General features: G+C 33.0%; 1 protein-coding gene across 1 annotated transcript in view; it reads right to left on the bottom strand.

Annotated features, from left to right (window-relative positions):
• LOC129219127 (1-phosphatidylinositol 4,5-bisphosphate phosphodiesterase epsilon-1-like) overlaps positions 1–14,847 on the bottom strand; it is a 79,976-nt gene that overhangs the window by 43,785 nt on the left and 21,344 nt on the right. The window contains 7 exon segments of the mRNA XM_054853447.1: positions 2,829–2,952; positions 3,035–3,144; positions 6,754–7,003; positions 10,371–10,505; positions 10,578–10,734; positions 14,408–14,524; positions 14,615–14,722. Of these exon segments, the coding sequence (XP_054709422.1) occupies positions 2,829–2,952; positions 3,035–3,144; positions 6,754–7,003; positions 10,371–10,505; positions 10,578–10,734; positions 14,408–14,524; positions 14,615–14,722 (1,001 nt within the window).

Here is a 14,847-nt window from a genome sequence, read left to right as displayed (position 1 = left end):
AAAAAAGTATGTTTGAATTTTTCGAAATTTTTCTTCAAATATTTTCTATTTTTTATTGAGTTAATATTTTTAACTAGCTGAATAAAAATAAAAGCTTAGATATTTGTGCACAATTTTTTGAAAAACATTTCAAAATTGACCAAGTTATAGCTTTGAGTTATAGCGATATAAAGCAACCCCGCATAAAAAAATATAAAAAAAAATAAAAAAATAAATAAGTTTAAATAAATTCTCTTAATTTTTTTTCTTGACTTTGTTTATTAAATAGATGGTGAATCAGTGCAAGCAAATTCGAAATTCTAAACTGTTTAAAATTTTTTTTTTCAAATGTGTCCCGGACCCCCTTAATGTGTTTATACAACTGTACAGATAGACTGGAGAGATTTACGACAGAATGACAGAAATTAAATACATTGCTGGAAAGGGGGATATATTTTTTCTTTTAAATGCAATATTTCAGAATAGCAACAGCAAGTGCTTGAAAGTAACCTCTAGTTTAGATTGCTCAGCCAAAAAATTATATTTAATTGAAAATATGTTTATTACTAAAATATGTAATAAATGTATCTTTTTCCTGAATAAAGCTTAAAACTCAAGCACACTTCAAACAAAATCTCCATAATCCAAGATTTCTATTGAAAACCAAAGAATTTCGGGAGAGCCCAAGCTTTATCTGCCCTGGCCAGTCGTAGTTACATGCACCTGATGTACGTATGAACATCGTAAGATCCGAACACGTACTGATAATACGGTCTCAGGATTTAGAAACGCTGAACGAAGGATTCATGTGAAAATATCAGACAAACTGTGCTAAAGACAGTGATAAGGCGTTGAATGAAAAACAAAAAAGTTTAAATATGAATTACTTCAGCAAACAAAAATCTTAACCTAATAACTCACAGCATGAAAGTTATCTTTTAACGCATTTGAACTCTGTAAATTTATTAATAAGTGTTATGCACATTTATTTTGATACATACTACAGAACACAGACTGGTATGAAGAAGATGAAAAACAAAGGAGGAATTATATTTCAGCTCCACTAAAGGCTTTTAAGAGCATCATTTATTCTTCATTAGCGTAGTACAATAATTGAAAATACTCATCTATATGTGTGTAAATCTAATGGTTTGAACTCCTAATTGTAGCAACTTAATAATCCAATAACAAAAGATTTTTATGTTACAAATGTCAATTTAATTGTTCCAACTAGTGATTATATTTTGAATACAAAACGCGTTTAAAATGTTTTAATTAAACAAGCTCCAAACGATTTAATTAAATATTTAAAATACTTGCTTTGCGATTGTCTTAAAAGGTATTTTAAGCATAGAATCACTTTAAATATCACCCTCATAGACACTTGAAAATGATTGTTTACACTTCCAATTTAGAAAGAAACCAGAAATGTGAACTACCTATTGTGATTAAATTAGGTCCTGAGCAGTAAATGAAGTATTCCCGATAACGCAAGTAGTTTATTTCAAAGCGAGAATCTAATTTAAATTTGGAATGTTTTGAGTGATTTTATCGTCACTATCATCCATGGTCTTTTACTTTAGTTTATTATTTTGAATAGATCATATGATAGCACACACAAACACATGGAAGGCTCAAATAAGAGCTTGAAGTAGAATTTTTGTACATAGTTTGTTCACGAAATATGGCGTTAATCTATCAGTACATTTTGGATGCTTAAAGCTACTTTCGTTATTTCGAAATTTTCGTTAATTTATTTTGCCTAATGAACTCTAGCCAACTCAAATGAGGTGCTATGACGGTAATTGGTCTTTAGCACCCTCATGGGAAAATTTAAATACCTCGGATTTTTTGCAGCTCACCTTAACTTATCATTGATTGTGACCGACGGTATAACGAAATACTTGTTTAGGATAGGCACATGATCATTTCCGCTAAATAGAGCAATCTGCATGAATATATACTGGAGTCAGCTACGGAATGCATAAAAGTCAAATATTGCTTACATTAAAAAACAGATAAAATTAGATAATATTTATATCGGAGAAAGAAACTTCCCCTGTACAAAAGTATATTAAAAAAATAATTGCTTAAAAAAATAAAAACTTCATGCTTTCTGGCAGGAAACACTTCTGCAGAAGTACAAAAATTTGGTTTTCCTTGGACTAAATTTGAAGCTTCCTTGATTTTATCCCGAAAACTCAATACTTTTATAAAATTAAGTCAAATGTACGTATCGTAACAGATTCATTGTGCTTGAGAAGAAAAATACACTCACAAAATCAAAAGAGACAAAAACAAAAGTTTCCAAGAGATGTGCTTAAAATCCTTTTACCGCAAAATCAGCATGTGGAATGTGCCAGCAAATGCTCTTTTCATTGATTATTTTGTTTACTATTAGGAATTGAACTCATGGTTTTATGCCTCTGAGTAAAATATAGAAAGTTGAGTAAAAAGGTGCTTAAATCCCGATATTGAAAAAAAAGGACACAGTGCCCTTTACCTCCTGTTTAAGATAACTATATATAAAATTAGTATAAAGAGGGAATTCACGTACAAAAGAAATGGGGCGTATGCTATATACTATAAAAAGAAACGATTATAGAAATGAAATTTAAGTTGTTTGCTTCAAGTCTGACATGGTCTTTCGCTTCTAATTTCTTCTTTTTGAGGAGAATATGACATACTGGGGCGAAATTTTTTTTTAATACTTTCAGCTGTTGGTCATCTAATAGTTAAGAAATGCTAATGCTTGGTTATATTTAATGCGACCATCAAAAAAGTTACTTTAAACGAAATAATTTACAATAACACGGACATCTTTTCGCTCTCATCTTTTAAAAGGATATGCCATAAGAGTTAATGGATGTCTTTTACACAGTTTTTTGGCTGTACTTTCATTAACAGATGACACTTGGTAACATGGAGCAGCAGATGAAGCACGTTTTGGAATTGGTTGATCCATTTTCATGTCTAAAGAATAAACACGTTTGTTTACTTTTGAAGGCTTTTCAATGCAGAATGACGTACGAAATGAACAAGTTTTTACTCTTACCGTATGATAACGGTGGGGTGCCAGGTAATGAGGATCCACCAGATGATGCGAGGAGATTTCGACGACTACTTATTTTCTTAACTTTTACAGAATTTGTTGGACTAGAATTGCTTTGAACAAACCCTGCAACAAACATTATATCGTATCAAAACTTCATGAACAGTTCATATTTTGTTAGCAGCTAATTATTAAAAAAAGAAAACAGACAAGCAATCAAGCAAAACATGACCCATTCTGTACACTATTAAAACATTAGAAAGAAAGGTAACTATACTAATATAAGAGCCAGTCTGATTTGAATATCTTGAACTTTTCTTTCGAGATTTGTGCCTTATCTTAAGGAATTTAAACTTTGCTTTTATTATTAAAAATAAGTGTATGAAGACAAACGCTGATCTAAATACCGTCCCCTCTTAATAGTATTGAGAAAATTGTTTCAAAACATGTTATCCAGGACAGTAATTTCGAGATAATGTTTTCCATAAAATTTATAAAAGGAAGCATAGACACTAATAACATAAATTATCTTGTGCACGTTTTGCACTACCATCTGTAAAAAAACATCTTCAAGCATAATCGCTTTGTTTCGGTTTTCAAGCATATTTTTATTTAAGTGTTTTTAATATATTAAAGCTTCCTTTAAGTAACCACTTTCCAGGACAATTTTCGGGGCATTTCCGACTTAATATTTCGTATTCTCATTCATCTTTTTCCTTTTTATTTTATTAAAATGCAAAATAGATAGTTCTAGAACATACAACCCAAATTCAAAATAATAGAATATCAGGACTGTTTGAACAAAACTTGTCCCTGAGTCGGGCAAAATGAACGCATGAAAACTAAGAAGAGTAAAACATGTTATTCAGGAATAGGTGAATCAATTTCAACCACTTTACAGATATTATTTTAAAACTTATAGATCATTAACACATTGGAAAATTATATTGATTTTTAATAAGGGTCAGAAAATAGAATAATCAATTCAATGTGAATTTAAAAAAGTAGCGAAAATATTTGCATACCTGTTGACAGAAAGTTTGTCACAGGTATGAAGCTTCATGCACGGATAATTTTACGCCATTTTAAAAGCCCTAGCCCCTTACTGCTCAAAATGGGTAGTCAAGGTGATAAATAGGGGAAAAAAAAACGAAGTTACGCACTGTATCATTGCTTAAAGTTAGAAAAAAAAAACAATCCAACTCAATTCAAATGAACGTTTTACAATCTAAGGTATAGAAGATTTTAAAGTAGTATAGAAGGACGGACCAACTAAAAAGTAACCGAAGTACATGAAATAGAAAAGTTGTAGCAACTGGTAGAGATGAACCCAGATTAAAATGAATCTTCCGAAACAACAGTTGAAATGTGCTTCTTACGTCCATAAGTAAATAGTTTTAATGTTCACGCCATCTGCACTTGGACGGTTGCATAAACTGCAGTTTCAATTGTGGATCTACGAAGTAAGACCAAAGATAAACACAAATTAGAAACGTGCACGTCTCTCCTGGAGGAAAGAGAAGCTCATACAGGGGCAACAAGGTTGGTTAAGTATTACGTTTAGTGATGAATCTTTTTTTTTGAAATATCGTGAACAAACGAGCTGATGTGTGCATCACATGACTTCCTTTTACTCCAATTTAATGTCATTTCCCCATTATTCGCTATTTTAATGTGATTCAATATTTATTCTCTAAATATCACCAACAATGGCCAAATTGAAACCAAAAAAAAAAAAAAACTCCGCCAAATTTGTCGCCAAGTTGGCGACAAAACTTGGCGACCAAAAGACTGGCGATATATCGCCAAGTGTCCGACAAATTATAACGCCACTTGAGTTTACATCGAAATTAACAATGATTTCCCCCCAAAAAGGTGCAAAAGACCCCCTTAGGAACATCCGAAAGCAACCAAAAGGGGAGGTGCACAACTAGACCCCACTACGAGTCTATGTACCAAATTTCAACTTTCTAGGACATACCATTTTTGAGTTATGCGAGATACATACGCACATACGCACATACATACAGACGTCACGAGAAAAGTCGTTGTAATTACCTCGGTGATGGTCAAAATGGATATTTCGCGTGTCTATACATTCTTAGGCACTTTTCCGCATGTGGTCGAATCGAAAAAAAAACTCAACATTCATTTGGGGGTGAGCAAAATGGAAATTAAGGGCGATTTTTGAGTGAAAATTTTTTCGCGAATACAATACTTCCTTTTTTGTAAAAGGAAGTAAAAAGGTGTTAGGGTTTGGCGTTCAAAAAGTAAAGCGTATGAGAAATCTCGTGTAAGACGTGCTCTCAAATTTGAGACATCCTTTATGGTATGTGGGTGCATGAGGGCTGCTGGAATTGGGTGATTGTATGTATCTTAAAATAAAACAATGAGCGACTTCCGCTGTTTTTTAAGAATCCTGCATGATACTTCACTTGAGGCACAGCCAGGCTTTAGTAGTTCTTCCGCCCTAGGCAATATTGAGAAGTGCCACCCCTCCCATTGAATAATAATAATAATAATATAAAATAATAATATATAAAGATAATAAAAATAATTGTAAAGTGCTTAAAATTAAAGTGAGTTTCTAGTTAAATTCCAAACTAGGTTTTGCGTATCGAAGCACTGGTACACACTTTAAATTATCTTTTTTAACATTAAATTAGTACAGCTTATAGCAATGAAACAGATATTAATATTTTTAAAATACTTTTATGTCACGCAGTTTGCCGCCTCTAAAATGAAATTAAATTTCTTGTTAAATTTCGAACTATATGTATTGCATATCCAAGCACTGGTACACACTCTAAATTATTATTATTTTTTTTAGCATTGAATCAGTGAATTTTATGACGCTGAAACATGTATTTATATTTTTAAAAAATATGTTTCAATTTCGAAATTTGCCTCCCATAAAATCTGCCGCCGTAGGCGTCCGTCTAGGTCGCCTTTCCCAAGAGCCGAGCCTGGGCACAGCAGTGACACATTTATCCTTCTCAGTAAGATTCTACTCCGTGTTACATATCTAAATCGACTCGTAGATTTTAAACAGGAAAAGGGATTTCGGTATTAAACTGATGAAGCAACTCTACCGATCTAAATACGATCCAAAATTTGCGCCACCGTCAAATTTAAAGAACGCGGTTCAAGACCTAGTGTCCGCCAACAAAAATGAGCTCGTTGCCGCATTGAAGAGGGTATGGAAACAGTGTCAGAAGCGATGAATGTAAATAGGTGGTAAAATCCGTATGTGAAAGGATTAAAGCAGATTACAGCAAAAAATGACGCATTCAAGTATTGATATTTTTACTTTTGAAAATATTTTTCCCATTTTAATTTGAATATTCTAATTTTTTGACTCAATGTAAACCCTCATCACTATAAACTTTTGTATTATTCTGTCTAAGATTATTTTTAATAAAGTATATTTGAAATGAAATGTACAGTTTAAGGTCTAAGAAAAGTGGCACGTTCATTTAAATACCTAATTTTTACTTATATTTGAATAGAATAATCTTTTTTCCAGAAAGTGAAAAGTATTCTATTATTTTGAATTTGGGTTGTATAACAAACGAGCATGCAAGCAAGATAATAAACATGCAATCGTCAGGTTCAAGGGAAGTGAAATGAAGCGAGAAAAACGCTCGACAATAATTAGGCAGTTAAAATGAGTAATATTCATTTTCGACTTGGAGTATGAAGAAAGAAAAATTGTGGAGTACATGCCTCGGAATTTAATTGCTTGGCAGTAGACAACTAAATCCGAAAGCTCAGGGGCGATTTGACTGCTGGATTTTTTACTTTTCTCTTCTTCAATAGGGGCTTCCGCTTCAACAGGTACTGAATGATGTTTGGCAGCAAAAGCAGCGGTCTTATCGCGATATGATTCTTCTTGGCTGGATAAAGATTCAGTTCGGGCAGTCAGAGAAACGCTCTTGCTGACAGTCCCTGAGCTCTGACGGTCTTCTTGTTCTGTGGGGTGAAAATTCTCTGAAAAAATTACCAATGATAGTATAAATACATGGTTTGACATAAACTGCTGTAGCTTTAAGGATCAATATTCTCTGTAAAAATTACAAATGAAAGAATAAAAACGTAGTTTTGCATAAACTGCTGTAGTGTTTGAGGATCAAAATTATCTGTAAAAATTTCAGATAAAAATATGCAAATTTAGTTTTTTATAAACTGCTGTAGCTTCTAAGGATTAGCACTTTTCCTGGCAAATTTACACCCGTTTAATGTTTATTCTCACAGTTGAAACTCAAATGCAGTCGGTTTTTCCCGCCAGAGGGATTAAAAGTAACTCATATGCACCAAGAATAAAGACAATACCAACTTAAATGTTATAAGATAACTAGAGAATATAGCTATAGCTGAAATGCGGTTAAAAGATGAGGAATAGAAAAACTATATTTTTTGACGTGTCTAGTTTCGTGATGGAAAAATTTCCTAATAGTTTCAAGAAACAATTGCGTCAATTATGAAAGGGCATAAAATATATTTCCAATTGAGTATCAAATGCAACATACACATCGACACACATGGGGTAGAGGGAAGGCAGTCCCAATTTTAACATTTAGTATCACCATACCAAAGCAAAATACTTTAGGTGTACGTAGATAACAATTAGAAAATATGAAAAGGAAATTTTAAATTAGTCCCTAATAAATACTTCAATTATAAGTCAGTATCCAGAATAATATTTTTCAAATGTATACTACTGTGTTTTAAAACATTTTTTGGTACTAATATTTGAAAGCAGTAAATTTCACCGACTTATTTACGCATTTTTACCCTTTAAAAAAAAAACATCCAACATAAAGTAGATAGAGTTTTGATTTTGTTTGCTATTGCTAGAAGAAGTAGTTTAATGCTTATTTCGAGTTTTTTTCTCAGTTGCTTACTTAGAATTGTTTCCTCAATCAACATTATGCTTGACTTACTTAATTTTTATTTCCTACAATGAAAGAAAGGCATTCATTTATCGATACAGAATACTCCAGTTTGAACAGTATCTAGCAAGATCAAAAGTTTTTTTTCTTCTGAGTTCTGATGCCACCGAAGATGTGACAGATGGCCTACTTATTTTTTCTTTTTAGATGAAAGAATTATGCAATTGTAGCGAAATTGTGATATTATCAATAAATATTTGTTCAAAAAATATGCATTCATCTAAGCGGGAAATTTGCTATGGCTATGTCAAACTTATTATTGATTTGCTTTACAAAAAATGCTCACGGTATTAAACATACTATAACGTAAAAGTAGTAGTAAATGACAATTACTTATACGTTTTAAATAACATGAGAAAAGTAAATAACCTACACGGTATTTTTGGTTTGTTTTTCTCTTAAGGATGTTTTTAAAAATGTATGATACAAATCACCAAACATGATAATATGATCGGAGATAGAGAACAAGATCTAGTAATCATCAAATGCATTCAAATATTTACCAGGGGGTCAATAGGGGATGTTGTATCAAGATACCCCTACTTAACATCAAGTAACTGCTTTGTAATAGTATCAAAGACCCGGTTTCTTTTATTTTAGTTGAACTGTCATGAAGTCCTTATGAAGCCTCATGTACGGATTGACCGCCTAAATGATTGTAATTTGATTCTGAATTATGAATTTTTTAAAATTTATTATTTTTTAAATCCTTGACATCTCATTGGGGGAGACCTTACTGTTTCTCGATATTAATAATTGCTATCAAAGAATATTTGAGATGAGCAGGTGGCCTTAAAGGATAATTTCGATGGGCTTCCCTCTACTAAATTGATGTGAAGACAACTCAACATGACGTGCTCACACAAGAATGCATTTCAAAATCTCTATTATAAGAATTAGTTATACAGGGTGTCTGAAAAGTATTTGAAACATTGTCGTATAAGTATGCGGTTTGCGCCATAAGAATTTACAGGTTTTGGAATGTTTTATGACATCACGAGAAAAAAAAAATAAAGAAAGAAAATGAAAAAGGGGGAAAAAAAAGAAAGGGTAACTGACGTAAGTGCTGTATCGTCACAGTAAGAAAATCGTCATGTGAGGTTAAAGCAATATTGCTGTGGGCAGGTAAACGACAGTATCTGCAGAAAGGAGTTGTCTATATATTTGACGAAAAGTTTTTTGGATTCAATACTAAAAATAGAGTTGGAATTAGACGCATTTTTCGCGCTTTTTTCTCTGGCGGAAATCAAATAAGCAAGCTTGTACGATAAAGCTAACGTACGATATATGGAAAAAATTCAAAACAATTAAAAAAAGACCTGTGAACCACTTCCCCCAATCAGCTCTAATTTGAATTCTGAAACTTTAAATTCAAATTATGTTTTTCGCAATCACGAGTTGCGACAAGACCCTACTCATTGGATATTGTTTCTAGAAACGCCCCCCCTTCCCCCAAGCATATCCCTCCTCCTGGGTGGTTACGTGTGTATAGTTGAGTGTGTGTGTGTTGGCTTACGTGTGTGCACGTAGGTGTGTGTGTGTATGTGTGGGGTCCGCGCGTGTGAGTGAATGTGTATGAGAATGCGTGTGTTGGACATGGACGCCATCGTCCAGCAGAAGTGGATTCTGGGGGACAGTGTTCAGGACCAGAGAAGCCGCGCCGGTGGTGCTGCAGAGGCTCCTGGTCGAAGCTGAAAAAGGAACCACAACATCAAGGACGGTCAAGTGAGAACAATAAGCAACCGTGATTACTCAATAACATTCGAAAATTAAAAATTTGCAGTTACTGCCCTTTATCTGCCAACGGCAGAATATATTTCAATACTAGCGTTCAATGTGCGTACCGTTTGGGGACATGGGAAGAACTGGAGTACCGTTAGATGCGGTTTGAGCAAAATACGATGCACACATTGAACTCTGGTAATGAAAGAAATGTTGCTCGAATCGCATCTAAGCGGTACTCAAGTTCTTCAGATGTCCATAAATAGTAACGGAACTCTAGTAACGGAAACTATTGCTTTCTGTTTCAAAAAATAACTAAACATATCACAAGAGTTTTTCTTACTGTGACGATAAAGCAACTACGCATAGTTACACTGTTTTCTTCTTTCTTTTGTTTTCTTTTTAATTTTTTTTTACGATTTCATAAAAAAGTACTTGAACCTGTGAAGTATTATAGCACAAACGGTAAATTCATACAACAATTTGTACCTTCTCTATGAATTTTTAAAGTGTGTCAAGGACTTTTTGGACACCCTGTATATTTTACAATAAGCGTTTGCTACCTTTTCCAATATTATAATAACACTTATTATCAAATAATTGATATGTTATGTATCATTCAAATGCCAAAGGAATATTTTATGCAGAGGAAAAAGTTATCTAACCATCTATGATGTATTCTTCGTCTTCATCGTCTTCATAATCGTCATCATCTTCATCATTAAAAGAGCCTGTGCTGGCTGTAGAAATAATACTGTTGGTTCTTCCACCTCCTAATTTTCCCTGCTAAAAGAAAGTCTCTCTCAGAAATAGCATTTGAAAATAACTTTACTTAAGTACTTATTATCAAAAAAGGTATAAGTATCTTACACGCAACTTCATTGGAAGAGCAGGAGTAATAGCTGCACGCATCTTCTTGTTTTTAATTAATACTCGATATTTCAGCTGGTTTGGACTTGGCAGTTGAGGTTCATCCCCATAATCGCATTCGAAGAGAAAGTGTGTGACTAGACGGTCTCCAAATGCGTTCTGAGAAAAAAAGTAAAACATTATATATATATGTATATATATATATATATATATAATAAAAGTGAAAAATATTGAAAAGACCACACCAAAAGCCCATAGATGCGCAAAGCAGCAAAACTAAAAAGCCAAGTAAATATAAAATAAGCAAACAAAATTTCAAATATTAAACACTTATATAAAAATAACGCTCAAAAAGACTAGTTTTAATCAAAATAGCTTTTATTTCCTGGATATCAACATACAAATTGATTCAAAATTGTTACACTACTATCTATGATAAAAGACGCGAGTTTAATTTCACAGTTAACAGCTTACAAAAGATTTTTCCTCCTGCTTAAGTAAAAAAGTTTTTATTGGCATCATTGTTTCGCAAGCTATCAGAATAAAAAGAATTTGCAATACCATTTCTGCATTTAATCAAGAAATTTCAGTACTCAAAAACATACTTTTTAATAATAACTTCCCTAAAAATCTGGTTGAAAACATTTGCTTAAGTATAGCCCTCGATGAGCATTTCGCTTCTTTTGAAACCGTTTAACTGTGTAAATGTATGATACAACCGTGACAAACCATTTTTTTGCGGATCACCGGGGTGGATGATTTTTACACATGGGAAACGGACGACTTGGCATGGTTCTGGAGTAATCTTTTGGATATGATTTTATTTTTTATTTTTACGTTGACAACTGGAAGGAATTTCTATCATGTTGAACATCGGAATTGGCTCTTTTTATATGGATTTCAAGGTAAGATAATTTTGTTATTGGCAGGTACTGTCCCGTGGATGGCTAATTATCGGAACTTGTTTTCCTAATTAGTCTAGGCGAAACCCCCTGCTTTTAGTTTTAGGTTTGAGCTCTTGTTTATTGTTTATAGTTTAGCAAATGGTGCATTTGCCCAATGTTATTCTATATTGCATGTACTGGAGCTTAAACATTCTCTTTTAGTTCATAGTTAAATTTTTGGTCTTTTGACCATAACTAATGAATCCTCCACGGCTGATGGCTGATGAGCTCTGGATTCATACTTTATCTTTTCCTATTTAATGCTATTCGCAATTTTCCTTTTTATCATGATTATTTTTATATAAATGTTTAATATTTGAAATTTTGTTTGCTTATATATATATATATATATATGAATTTATTAAATATGTTACAAAGAAAACTAAGAAAATATTTCCAATGCATTCTTTTAAAGTGCTGTCTAGTTTTAATTGCATGAGCCTAAATCTGGCTTATGGGAAAAAGTAATTATTTTGTATCCGATGCAACATACTACTTGCAATGTAGTTTTAAAAATAAAAGTAGATGGAAGAATCAATAAAGACTACTTGATTTCGTGTTTTCATTAATTCCTAACTCTGATTTAAAAACTGACTTCATGGGTGCTAAACGTAAACACGAAACTTACGTTGCACGTTTTAATAACTTATCGAAAAATTTCTCGAAATTTGCAATAAATATTTCATCAGTGATTAGTTTTGACGAAACAAAATGGCTGTTTAACCAATACATAAATAAAAATAGAAACAAATACTAGTAAACCAAAGAGGTCCCTAAGAATATATCACTTTTTTTTTGTACTTCGTATTGCAATGAGTCGCTTTATCCAGTAGCATAAGTCATTAAAGTGAGTATTGCTCTCTTTTAACTCATCAGTATTAACTTGATCTTTTGCAAACTGATCTAACAAGTCATTTCCCAAACTTTCTGCAGCTAATTGATAAAATGGACCAATCCACGAGCCCCCCAATTAATACAAAAAAAAAAAAAAAACTAACAAAACTTTTTTAAAAAGTTAATTTTTTTTTACTGAACCGTTTGACTGAATCAGAACGATGTAAATCATAGCGTTTATGTTTTTGAAATTTTTTTTCAAATAGAACTAAAAGGAATGTAGTATTGAGTACACTGGACAACCATGTTACAGTTGAAATAATCAACAAGGCAAGAGACAATGGTGTTTTTACGTTAACGTTTCCGCCTCATTGCAGTCATAGGCTTCAATCACTAGATATATCGGTATATTCCTCATTTAAAAGCCGGTATAATGCAGCTTGCAATGATTGGTTGATAAACAATCCGAGAAAAACTATTAACATCTACCACACAGCAAAGCTTGTTGGAATTTCCTACCATGCATCATTCACACCAAAAAAATATTACTTCCGGGTTTAAAAAACCTGGAATATATCCATTTAACAGCGAGCCGTTTGGAGATGAGTTTTTGACATCGTATGTTACAGACCATCCCTTGCCGGTAAATATTGATAATAACAGTCGTTGTCTTCCTTCACCATCTAACCCACCTGACAATCCTGTTAATATCGTTGTTAGCATGCCATCCTCATCTCATATTTTATCGCTTAGTCCTGCAGACATACGGCCATTTCCCAAAGCAGAACCCAAGAATCCCCTGAAGAAAAATAAAGGAAAGAAGAAAGGACGCGAACAAAGATATTGACAGATACCCCAGAGAAGATAGAAATTGAAGAAACAGAAGCTGAAAGACTAGAAAAAAAAAGCATCAACAAAAACCTGTATGCAAAAAAAAACAAAACAAAAAAACTAAAAGTTAAAAAAAACATTTGAGTTTAAAGATGAATCCAGTGATAGTGAAGGGTCAATTTCTTTACACGACACTTCAGATGAAGAAATATTTTATCCTCATATGCATGATGACGTGGAAATAGCACAAGAGATTGACTGGATGGAGGACAAACCAAACATAGGAGAACATGAATTTGTGCTTGTCAAATTCCTTACCAAACGGTCAATTGTTTACTATGTTGCAAGGGTGGAGAGCATTTATGATACTGAAAGCTACAATGCAAAATTTATGAGAAAGGACATGAAAGGAAATTTTAATTTTCCTCAACAGGATGACTGTAGCATTATAGATAAAACAGATATTATTATGAAATTACCGCCACCACAATTTGTTGGTGGGACCAGTAGAGCAGTCTTGTTTTTCTTTTAATGTGGACCTTTCTAATTATGACATTCGCTAATTTTTCTGTAATTTTCAAATTTGTCCCACTCCTCCTATACTCATGTCCCACTCCTCCCACTCAAGAGGGAGGAATGGGACAAAATTCTTGAAATTTGTAATTAGTCAAGTGTGAAAATAATAAAATGTTTAAACATTGTGTATATTTTTAAAATGTTGTTATAATATGCAAGTTTATTGTGTGAGCTTTTGTATTTATGAATAAGTAAAGGATTATGAATAAGAATCATTTATGTGAAAAGTGTCCCAATCCTCCCTCCTCCCCCCTACATATTTATAATAATTGTCAGCGAGAAAGATTAAAAACACTACCTTCACGTTCGCATCGGACTTACAGATCTTTTAGCTACTCCCCCCCCCCCTTTTTTTTGGCATTTGGAAAATGTGGAACATCTGATCGAATTTCTGTCAAACGAGCTTTTACTACAATAAAACTCAACACTAGTATTGCAGAGTCTCCAAAACTTGATTTAAAGTATACCGAAAAGTGGTCGAGTTTGAAAATGTCGTATTATCAGGAATGCGCGAACAACAGGTTTCTTGCTCGGAAGTTTCTTCTCTTGCTAGGGTATGGCCGAGTTTGCTGTGTTCTGCCAGGCTATCGAGTGCCGAGTTTTTGGAACTTTACTGTATCATACAACATCAGTAAAAAGTAGCTTACCGTAAAAATCTGAGCCATTTTAGCTTGTTGTGCCACAGAACAATGATTCTCAATTGATAAAATTACAGGATACGGTGATGTCTTGAAAGCACTTTTACTTATAGCATTAACGACACTCTGAAAATAAATTTCATTGACATTAATACATTGCCATTGAACATTGTCCATTATTTTACATAAATTATTTTCATTAAATGTTAATTTTACTTTAAATGGTATTTTTGTAGTTAACGTATGACCATGATAAATGACTGGATTGCCATCATCACCATCCCAACAATCAAGCTCCACACAGCGGCAACCAGTTAGGAGAACCTATAAAAAATATAATTAAGTTGTGACACGACAGCTCACTTTTTATCGAAAATGCAACATCTACTCGAATGAATGGATAATTAAAATAAAAATTAGGTGTAATGTCTTTTGCGATCACTAATTCA

This window comes from Uloborus diversus, chromosome 3 (genome assembly GCF_026930045.1).
Source record: "Uloborus diversus isolate 005 chromosome 3, Udiv.v.3.1, whole genome shotgun sequence".
Lineage (NCBI taxonomy): Eukaryota > Metazoa > Arthropoda > Arachnida > Araneae > Uloboridae > Uloborus > Uloborus diversus.
Note: the sequence above shows the minus strand (reverse complement) of the source record. Positions and strands in the feature narration are given on the sequence as shown.